This window comes from Alternaria arbusti (assembly GCF_024043155.1).
Source record: "Alternaria arbusti strain BMP 1465 chromosome Unknown scaffold_12, whole genome shotgun sequence".
NCBI lineage: Eukaryota > Fungi > Ascomycota > Dothideomycetes > Pleosporales > Pleosporaceae > Alternaria > Alternaria arbusti.
In genome coordinates this window covers 99,576-110,404 of record NW_026249952.1, presented here as the reverse complement: position 1 = coordinate 110,404, position 10,829 = coordinate 99,576, and the positions used below count along the sequence as shown (strand labels likewise).

General features: G+C 55.7%; 3 protein-coding genes across 3 annotated transcripts; 1 reads left to right on the top strand and 2 right to left on the bottom strand.

The window, feature by feature from the left end:
• Nucleotides 1-1,090: 1,090 nt before the first annotated feature.
• On the bottom strand, nucleotides 1,091-3,379 carry J4E86_007981 (uncharacterized protein; the record flags this gene model as incomplete). The annotated part of the gene is made up of 1 exon (XM_051448496.1): nucleotides 1,091-3,379. One exon carries the CDS (start codon nucleotides 3,377-3,379, stop codon nucleotides 1,091-1,093), a length of 2,289 nt encoding a protein of 762 aa, XP_051300092.1.
• Nucleotides 3,380-4,578: 1,199 nt separating this feature from the next.
• On the bottom strand, nucleotides 4,579-6,019 carry J4E86_007980 (uncharacterized protein; the record flags this gene model as incomplete). The annotated part of the gene is made up of 3 exons (XM_051448495.1): nucleotides 4,579-5,546; nucleotides 5,597-5,936; nucleotides 5,987-6,019. 3 exons carry the CDS (start codon nucleotides 6,017-6,019, stop codon nucleotides 4,579-4,581), a joined length of 1,341 nt encoding a protein of 446 aa, XP_051300091.1.
• A 580-nt stretch (nucleotides 6,020-6,599) lies between these two features.
• J4E86_007979 (uncharacterized protein) lies at nucleotides 6,600-7,499 on the top strand (the record flags this gene model as incomplete). Its single annotated transcript, XM_051448494.1, has 3 exons — nucleotides 6,600-6,777; nucleotides 6,824-7,451; nucleotides 7,493-7,499. The coding sequence occupies 3 exons, from the start codon at nucleotides 6,600-6,602 to the stop codon at nucleotides 7,497-7,499; spliced, it is 813 nt and encodes a 270-aa protein (XP_051300090.1).
• Nucleotides 7,500-10,829: the final 3,330 nt, after the last annotated feature.

The following is a 10,829-nucleotide window of genomic DNA, read 5'->3' as shown; positions in this document are numbered from 1 at the left end:
GAAGTGGTTTCGAAGCGCGCGCGATCTCGTTGGCTGCGGACCCTGTGCCCTTGGCTGATGCGGTCAAACATGGACATGCCGTCGTGTACACAGATAGTACTGATATGTTCAGCATTTGCAGAATACGCACGGGGATAGAGCAGGAACTTGAAGGGCATCAGTTCATTTGTTGTTCGTGGTGATTGACAGGTGGAGAAGGAAACGTCGGATGAGGATGCGATGACGGAAGTCGCGCCGGTCAAACGAGCAGGCACGACTTTCAGCCCAATTGCTGCCCAAGCCGTGCATGTTCGCAGAGCATCACTTGTATCGACTTGTATCAGTATCAAAGTCACCAACACAATCACCAGCCAAAAGTGCAAGCGTAGTTATACATCCTCAACTTTCAATTTCCTCCCTTCCACACACCCATCATCAGGTATGAAGGAAGAGACTTTGCTTGCTAGCTAGCTACGCTCGGGGATATCAACAGAGGAAAAGCCCAACCTATTCACAGCCTTTAGTAATCCCGAATCCCTTTTTCTTGGCCAAACAATGGAAAAGCAGCCGTGACCCAGATAGAGAGAAATGACACTGTCTTCCAACGTCAGAGATGAGAGAGCTTTCCTCTTTGCCAACCCTAGCCTAGCCCAGCCCAGGTACACCAGTACCGGTAAATTAGACTTTACGTACACATGAACTTCTTCGAGAGTCCAATCAAGATAAAGGAAAGGAAAGGAAAGGAAAGGGCGACCCATGGGTACACCGCACAAACGCAAAATGGTATAAACAAAGGAAACGAATGGAAAACCGAACCCTGAGAGACGAAAAAAAGGAAAGGTAGGTGGTACATCGACATGTCGAAGATATTCGATCAAAAAGGCGGTGGTCCAAAACAGGTAATGTCGCTGAAGCGCGGGGTGGCCAAAGTAAAGAGTAAGAGCGGCCAAGCCTATGCGCCGGGCAAAGGTGATTTCGTTAATATGGGGTATTCGAAAGGCAAAATGTTTTGACCTCCAAAGCATATGCTTAAACCCAGACGCCGTGCGCGAGAAGAGATTGTGAAAGGAAAGGTTCGTGGACACATGTACAAGGCGAGATGGTGGTGGGATCAAGCCATAGGAGGGAGAGGTTCAGCCGCGCTCTTCTTGCGGCCAAAGATGGTGCGAGTCCTGCTTTTGTCGCGAGCCTTCTTGTCTTTGGAGTGGTCTTTGGTAGCGGAACGACCTGATCGGACAGAGCGCTCGTCCGAGGTGGTGGAGCCGTCGTCCATGTATTTGTCTTTGTAGATCCAGCTGTTGCCCACCATGCTGACGCCCTTGGCTTCGGCTGCGCGATAGAACTTGGCTGCCTTCTTCATGTTCTTCTTGCAGCCGACGCCTTCGGCATAGCAGTAGCCGGCTTCGACGAGAGCATCGGCGTCACCCCAGTTTCCAGCGATCTCGTAGCATCGCAGTGCGAGGGACTTGTCTTGAGGAGCACCCCAGCCGTTTCCGTAGCATTTGCCAAGCTCGTAGATGGCTACAGCGTATTGAGCGCGGTGGCGCTTCTTCTTGGTGAGGTCGGTCGGCTGCCCGTGCTTGGATTGGTCCTCATCGTCGGCTACTTCCAGCTGACCGGAGTCAACGGCGCGGCGTAGCCATTGCAATGCTTCAGACTTGTTCTCACGCATGCCCCAGCCGTGACGGCAAGCGAGGCCATACCAGAACATGGCTTCTGGAAGACCAGCGCGAGCTGCGAGTCGAAGGTGATAGGTGGACTTGAGTAGTTCACCAGCTTCGTGAAGCTCCAGTCCCATGTCGCAGTGCTGCTGCGCTGTGACTTCCCCAACAGACCCGGCTGTCCGCGCGCGGATAGTGCTGTTGCTGGACGTGAGGGACGGGGTACCGTGGTCGAAGGAGGCATCCCGCCTGGCTTGTGGCTGTTGCTGGCGTGTTTGGTCGAAAGAACGAGGCGGTGATTCGGGTGAAGGAGGTCGCGCCTGAGTCTGGTTAGGCTGGCCTCCAGGCTGGTCCCATTTGATCTCGCGTTTGAAAAAGTCCTCAATGCCGACAGACTTGCGGTCGACGGCCCTGCCGCGAGGGAGGTTGAACCTGGTGTATGTGTAGGACGGGGCTGGGTTGTTGCCGAACTCGCCGGACCGGCGGAAGTCCTCGCTTACCATGCTGACGGGAGTGTGGACCTGCTCGTTGGCGTAGTGAGCAGTAGGGATATCGTTAGAGTCCTGTCGGCGGAGCTGGTCGTCGAAGGAGGGCCTCATGTTTACGCTCTCCTCAGACGGCTGTCGCGAGGGTCCGGCATCTGACCTTACGTCCAATGACGGACGCACGCTCTGCCGGCTTGTGGGGCGTGAGAAGTTGGGTCTTGAGAAGTTGTAGGCAGGGCGCGGGAGACTGCCGCCATCGACCGAGTAGTTGGACGCAGCTGACGGTGATCGGGGAATCATGGTAGGACCGGTGGCAGGCGTGAAGGGAGACTGGGCTCTCGACAGGCTGGAGCTGGGAGACAGGTTGCGCGTCTGGTGCAGGGAGTCGTAGGATCCGCTGAGAGACATGTCCTCGACATCGTCGTATGCGCCAGCGGCGGAGCGGATGCTCGGTGAGCGGTTCGAGTGCAGAGAGCTGGACGAGCGCGGCGGGAGCAGGTTGGAGCGTGGTGCCGAGCGGGGCTGCGATTGTTGCGAGTGCTGGGAATGCTGCGAGTCGCCAGAGCGCTTCCTCTGCGGGCTGAGGAACATGTGGGAGGTAGGAGCGGCCGGGAGATGGGGACTGACGGGCGTGGCCTCGCGCAGTCCGATGTGCGGCTCTACCGAATCGGGGGAGCGCGACCTGGGGATGTCGAAGTAGCTCTGGGGAGGCGTCGCAGGGCTGGCCTCAGCGATGGTGGCCATGGGACTCTGCAGCGGCCCAATGGCATACTGGGGCTCGGGCTCGTCCATGCCAAACTGCGGGTAGTAGGACTGGTGTCGCTTGTCGGACGATATCTCCTGGCGGGGCGAGGCCTCGGGGCGCGGGGAGCGGACGGGGCCTGCATCTTCGTTGGGCGAGTTGACGGTCGAGTTGGAGAGGGACGAGAAGTAGCCGCCGCGGTTGCCGAACTCGTTCTGGATGGTGAGGGGCGCGAGGCGACTGAGGCGGCGGCCCGTCTTGTCCTGCTGCTCGAAGCGCTTCGCGAGCAGGCGGCCCTGGAGGGCGAGGGCGTCCAGAGGGGAGAGGGCGGGCGGCGCTTCGCCGGTGCGCGGGCTGGGCAGGTCGGAGCCGAGGGACAGATTGCTCATGCTGGCGCTGGCGAGGTTTCCGAGGCCGAGGTGGTTGGAGGTGAGCGAGTTGGCGGTGGTGGGAGGGTCGAAGGACTGAGAGCGGAAGTCGAGGCCGCCCGGGCGTTGGGTGCGGTTTGCCATGGTGAAGGAAGTGGCAGGCGGGCTAGTGGTTCATGGAATGTGCGGCGGAAGATTGATGACGCTGGGCCGTCATGCGCGCGACCGGGCAAAAGAAGCCGTCGAAGCCGCCTGGAGGGATGAATGCGGGAGACACGGGGCTGAGCAGCGCGTGCGGGAAAAGCAGCCGTGATAAGAGCGGTGGGTGGTATGGGGGGTATTTTGGGAGGGCGTGGATGCAATCGGCACCATGAAGAATGAAAGCAGCGCGAAGGAGCGGATACGACAGCAAGCGTCGAGAGATCAGTGATGGACTGCAGGCCCTGAGCAGTGTCTGGGGCGTCGCGATGTTCTATGCTGCCTCGCGTGCAAGAATAGCTAAACCTACACCTCCTGAAACCTCAGGTGGGCCGGGGATGCTCCCTGCTCGCCAATAGGGTCCGCTACCACCAGTCGGCCCTGCATCGCGACGACGTTGACCCACCGCGCCGTCGCCCTGACACGCAGCCACTCGATGCACGCACGCATGCACACTCATCTCTCGCGGGCTGACAATGCCATTGCTTTTCACATCTCCATGCTCCCAGCTACCAAACTCTCATTTCCTTCACCCACTTGCTATCATGTACACCATCGCCTCGAGCTGCCTCCTCCATTACCTCCCCCAGTGCCGTTTCACTAGTCTATCCGCACGCCATCCGTATTCCCCTCTCGGCCTGCCTCCGTTTCGGGCGCTGGCCGTCAATAGGGTGGCACATGCTTCGCGTCACTTCATTTGCTCATGGCACTTGTGGAGCGGAACATGTTCCAGACTTTTGCTCATTTAACTGCTGCCCGTCCTGCGAACCACTGTTCCTGCAACGCTTCACGTCAAGAGCGTGCTGTTTCTGCCTATATCGCCGTGGCTATATACTGCTCGTCGACTGGATTCTCTGCGTGCCTGCAAATCTAACCATGCAGGGAACACTCGCTGAGACCCGTGCCGGCAAGGGGCTCAGGGTCTTTTACGTGATGCCATCTGCCACTACGCTCGCCCTGCGTGCCCGTCCTTGGGCCAATACACCATCTCAATCTCGTGATCTTGCAGCGCCGGGCGCGATCTTCAGGTCACGCCGATGCCACGCACTCCCGCAGGCACAGTCCGTCTATGACGTTGCGCATCGTGATCATCTTAGTAGTTCTCCACATCGTCGACTTGTTGTCTAGGTTCTGGGGTCCATCGTCTAGGCGATCGCATCGATCCTCTCCCACGACTGCAGTTGCACGCTATCCTCTAGCTTCGGCTCGGACGCTGTGTCCAGGGACACACGTTTTAACCCCATCATCCACCCAACAATCCCAGCCGGCACCCAATTGCCCACCAGATCGTATGTCACACTACCACGCCCGACGCGCCATACCTTCCTTGGCCGCTTCTGCGTGAGTGCATCGAATACGCCGTTGTGCAATTCCCGAAGACTTGAGCCGCTGTGATTTAACAACCCCCGGTTCTGCGCGACACGCGTTTGCGCTTCGAAGTTGTTGGCATACAGCGCTCTGGTAGTTGCTGGCCAAGCGTGTGGGCTCCCAAGCCCTCTGGTCTGCAGATGATGTTTCGGACCTACGTTTGTGAGATCGAAAGTTCCCAGATGAAATTGCAAAACTTCAATGCCAAGGGTTCCCAGTTCCGCCCTGAGTGATGCCAGGAACCCCTCGAGTGCACTCACGATCGCAGTCTCTACGCTATGGAATGGCGGCCGTAGTGACGCAATGATGCTGGGCGTAAGCATTAGGACCCTGGATTTGAACTCACAGACGGTCGGCAGGAGCGCTTGGGTCACGGCGATGGTGTTGAGTACTTTGGCATTCAGCGCGTCTGACCAAAGCTCGGGGGTCACCGTTTCTACAGGCCCGGTAGGGTAGATGAGGTCTGGCACCAGTATGACACCGCTAAGATTGAGGTTGTGCGGGCTCGTCCCCGGGACAGCGACGTGCGGTTTCACAAGGAGCTCGTTGAAGTTCTGAATGGCCTGTTTTGTGCCCATCGTGTCCACAACATCCAAGTGCAGCGGCCGCACGTCTGCTCTTGATTCGCTAAGTACCTGCTGCTCTTCGTCCATGGTAGAGCACACAATGTATACAATAAAGCCGCGTCGTTCGAGATCAAGGGCCAGCGATCGGACGATGGGCGAGTTGGGTGGTCCAGCAAGAACTGTTGGTGTTAGTCAGAGCCACTGCCTCGCGCCTTCCTCAAGCACTCACCAACGACCTCTGTTCTTGCCCCATTGCTCGCTCGCCGCACTCTTCGCTTGCGGTTATATTTCTTCTGTTCTCTCCATACTAGGAAACTCCCAGTGCCGACAAAGGCGACGATGGCTGCCGTCAAAGCCCGATTTCGCGACACCCAGTCTTGCAGGCGATGCAGGTAGGCACCGGTGATGGGATGCGGGGGCGGCGGTGGCGGGCGCGGTCGAGCGCGTTCTGGCAGCCATCCTTCGGGGAGGCTCTTCTTAATGTATCCGGCGACATGCGCAAAATGCGCATCAGTGGCGTCCCATATCGATCCCGTGAAGTTGCGGACGTCTTTCGTGTACTCGGAGAGCTTCACCCACGTCAGCGAGGCGCAGAGCCAAAGTGCGTTGTCTTACTCACCACGCCCAGAATCTGCTGGTCGTCGTTTGACATGTCTTACAGAGGAGCGATGTACCAGTGAATCATACGACTTGACAGCGTGCGATGCTCCCAGGTTCAAAGTCTTTGACAGCTGAGTGTGACGACTCCGCCAGTCCACTACGTCAGGCACTGACTCGCGGAACGGGATCCGCACACGGTCGCACGTGAGAGGCACAACCGGCCTCTGAGCTGTTGCGCCACTCTCTCGGTCAAGTCTAACATTAGCATCAGATCTTCCCACAAAATATGCGCGCTTGCTGACCCTGCAGACGATCGCCCTTTACCTTGTTTACAATAGCAGCGAGTTATTACTTTGTCTGAGTGAAGTCGTTTAATCAACGACCTGGCCTTGCCATCGTCGAGCAGCAAAGGCCGCGTGAAGTGCTTACGTGGCTGGCCTCGTCCTTCGCCTCTTTCTTCAATCTTTCTTTACTTTTCACTTTCCTTCACGGCTCTGCCACCAGGTTCCTATATCTTCTGTGCAAAGTTGGCCGCGCCTATATCCGATCCACTGAGTCATTTACTGCAACTCCCAACTACACCAAGTTGATCTACCACGTAACGCGCACGTATCCTCTCACACAACCCAACCATGAAAGAGATCGACGCGCATTTCGATGCCTACGAGCATTTGAAGCATCTGCCTAGGGAGAAAGAGGCGTTGCACATGCTTCGCAAGGCAGCTTCCATTGTGAAGCCGATTATGAGGAAGCGCGGCTGGAAAGTCAGAACACTATGCGAATTTCTGCCCGAATCGGCTCGACTACTAGGTAAAATCTCAAAGTTCATGACTGGAAAGTTTACTAACTTCTCAAGGTCTTAATGTAAACCGCACAGAAAGGATTCTCGTCCGCATGAGGTATCACTATGACGCCAGACAATTCCTACCCTTTGAAGAAATCATGGACACATTACTACACGAACTTTGCCACATCGTGTTTGGCCCCCACGACGGCAACTTCCACAACCTTTGGAATGAGCTCCGCGACGAACACCAGACCCTTCTCATGAAAGGCTATACTGGCGAAGGCTTCCTAGGACAAGGCAAAAAACTGGGTGGTCAACGAGTTCCACTTGACGAGATGCGCCGCAATGCCAGGAAGGCTGCTGAAAAGCGACACGCTGCGACTAAACCCAGTAACGGAGGACATCGCTTAGGCGGATCACGCCCTGTACAACGCGGCGTCGATATGCGCAAGGTCATTGCCGATGCAGCGTCACGTAGGATCAGCATCACCGACGGCTGCGCGAGCGGGACTGCAAACGCTGGAACATTGGTCGACCAACAAGCCCAAAATGGATTCCGAACGACTGCAGAACAAGACGACGCAAATGACTGGGCCATCGCGCAAGCCCTGCAAGATCTCATGTACCAAGAGGAAATGCAGAGGTTAGGTGCGCCAACAGGAAACGGCGGTCTAGCCTGGGATCCAGAGAACGGGTTGTCCGTCGACAATTACCCTGCTCAACCTCCCCGTCCGCCAGGAAGTAGCACTACACAGCCAGGAGGGTACTATGACAAAAATGGTGTCCAACTTAATGACGAACGCGACTCGGCTTGGAAATCTAATGGGAAGGGCGGTTATTACATGCCTGAACATCCAGAGAATGAACCGTCAAAGAAAGCTCGGCCTATACGCAGCATGACACAAACACCACAAGAAAGACCCATATCCCGACTCGTCACCCAATCATCATCACGGCCTTCGAATCCCAAATCCTCTTCTTCCTCACGAACACCATCAAACTTCCAACCCCACGGGGAAGACCAACGACGAAACAAGACTCTCCCTCCAACACCCCTACCCTCATCAACACCTGATCCTCCCCTTCAACCCCTCCCTCCATCCCAGGAAACCCCACATATCCCTCCCCCAGACCACTGGTCTTGCCCCACTTGCACCCTCGACAACCCCCTCGCCCACCTCGCCTGCTCCATCTGCACCACCGAACAACCACCCCAACCCATCCCCGAGCACCGTCGCTTTGCCTCTTCCTCTGACTCTTCCTCCATACCCAACTTGCCCCGGCCGCCTCCGAGAACGGATCTGAGGAGCCAGCGGGGAGGGGAGGTGACGACGCCGTTTGAACCTGCGAGGGGGAGGTTGGGCTGGAATTGTCTGGTTTGTGGGACTTTTATGGAGAGGGAGTGGTGGACTTGTAGTTGTTGTGGGAGTATGAAGGCGGAGAGTTGAGGTGGATGGGTGGATGGGTGAAGTTGGTTTTAGTTTTTTGGTCCTTGTTTCTCTCTTTTGTTTTGGTTTTGGATGGGGTGGGACGGAGGGTTTTGTGAGGAGTTTTACGTAGATATACCCGCGCCGGAAAGCGCATGATGAAAGTTTGATAGGTATTGGATTTTGCAGGTCTTGCTAGCTAGACACGTACACTAGGGCGGGCGGGAGAGGCGGAGGGGAGGTGCTGGGGATCGCTCGTTGCTTAGTAGAGGTACACGACCGCTAGCTAGTATTACATCCTCAACGTTGTATTTACGAACATGCCGTCCGACTCAGTCTGCGGGACTATAGTCTCTAAGGGTGGGTGGGGGAGGCGGCGGGGCGGAGGAGGGGAGGAGGTGGAGGTCTTGATGGTTGCTAGTTAGAGATGCAAAACCTCTTCGCTATCTTACATCTTGAACGTAGTAGTAACGAACAGGGGTGGGTGGGGGAGGCGGCGGGGAGGCGGCGGGGCGGAGGTGGAGGGCTCGCTTGTTGCACAGTAGAGGTACGAGAGCGTTTAGTCAACGTCACATCTTGAACGTGGTAGTAACAAACATTCCCTCCGACTCAGTCTGTACCTCTATCTTCTCCGTCCCCCATGGCGCCTCACGGGGCGGGCTCTCTGGTATTGGAACCGGTGGCGTCTGGGCTCTTTCTACAGACTCTTCTCCCGACGCCAATTGTTGTTGCCGTTTCCTCTCTTTGTAATACTCGTCTTGATGTGCATAATATCTTGCTAGCATCTCAAGTAGAAGCCTTCGGCACTTTGCGCGCTGAAAGTAGCGCAAATCGGGCCAGTGGCATTGTCGATAGATAGCCCCAGCTTCCTGGTGTCGCGTTAATCCATCCAGTCTCGTAGACATTCGGTGAGAATACGACAAGCGAGGGGAGGTGGGGGGAGACAAAGTGTATGGTAGAATCGTGTAAACTCACTTTTGCCCATGACATGAAGGTATCGGAGGCGTATATCTTGTCATCTCGAGCTTCCCATATCATCCAGTGATCAAAAGGGTGTGGCAGCGGTATCATCTGGAGCGATATCAGGTCTTCATACAAGCAGTCGAAATAGGCAACCGCAGGCACGGGTCGAGACGAACGCCATTCTTCGTCTTCCGGGACTTCCTCTGGTGGCCTCGTAATGTACGGGCCACGAGCAGTCAATTCACCTAAGATGAAACGCTGAGTCAAAAACGAAGACAAGCTGCAGACTAGGACTGATGCCGACTGTCTATCTTTGTCGTCGTCATATTACTTACCATTGTTGGTATCCAGCATCCACCACGTTCCCAGAGAGCTTCCCTCCAGAGGAACCGACGGTGGGATGATACCCTCGGGTATCCTTGAATCTTCAATCGGCCACATTCCCGTCATATCAGCATCTTCGAGCTTGTAATCTTCCCCGGGGTAGTAAAAAAAGGTGCGGGTAATAGTTAAGTGTGGTTGTTTCTGGAAAGACGGGCCTATCGTTGCTGTGACAAAATGGTACGTGGCGGATGAAGTCGATCATTCGATCGTTGAAACCGAGTCGACGGAGCTTGGAAAGCGGAATGCTCTTATCGGAGCGCCCTCCTTTTCGAGCGTATCCGATGTCTGCCGGTTTGATCGATACTGTCTTTGAAAGGAGTTCGTAGTATCGGGTGATGCTTGCTATTATTGCATCGCGGTCGTAACTAGAGGCTGCGCTTGCACTCTGTGACGTAGCTGTTTCGGCCGACATGGTAATGACGGTCGTGATTTTGTGTTCAGATATGAATTCGCAAAAGTCATCCATACAGGCTCTTGCTACGGCTTTTCTTTGACGTTCGCGATAGGCAACGCGTTACTCCTCGCTGCTGGATGGTGCTGCTGTTGGAAATCGTAGCACGTAATTACGGCATCATAACTGGAATAGAAAGTCGGGCGGTCGGCATCGCAGAGAGTACTGAATTCAGGATTGCTATCGCGAAAAGGAGATGCACGTGCAAGCGACGCGACATGGTGAGACGGATTAGGCATGGCGTTGCCCCCGCCTGCCTCCAAGCTTCTTGGATCCGGTCACGGTCGTTCTTACACGAACGCATCGCTCACGAGGACGCGTTTACGACTTTAGCTCGATTTTTGCTTGTGCTCTTCAAGGAAGCTGCGTTGTGGTAGGCGGAATTATTGCCATCTGGCATTAAGACGACAAGACGACAAGCTATCGTTAACCACCGGATGAACTGCGGCTCTATGGCCACGTGATCGGACCTTCGCCGAAAACTTATCTGTCTCCGGATGCCATGATCGACCCGGTGGCCCAAGATTCTGAAGGCGACTCTGCGAGATTCGACCACCGCAGCCACCATATTGTTAGTGTGAAAGAGATACAGCGTCGCCACCTCATATTGCTTCGCTCGGAGCGCGCTCCAGGGTGTAGATGACGAATCGACGGTACGGGTCGAGAAAGACATGGCCGATCAACTCGTTTACATATACGCACTAGGCAAACAGCCTAAAACAGATGCTAGTGCCCATCACGAACAGGCACGAACGAATGGTTAAGGAAAGGTAGACGGAAAAACCAAGATGGCCGTTAACCCCAGATAGATTGCACTCTCTACGAACCCCGGTCAATGAACATTTTCCCC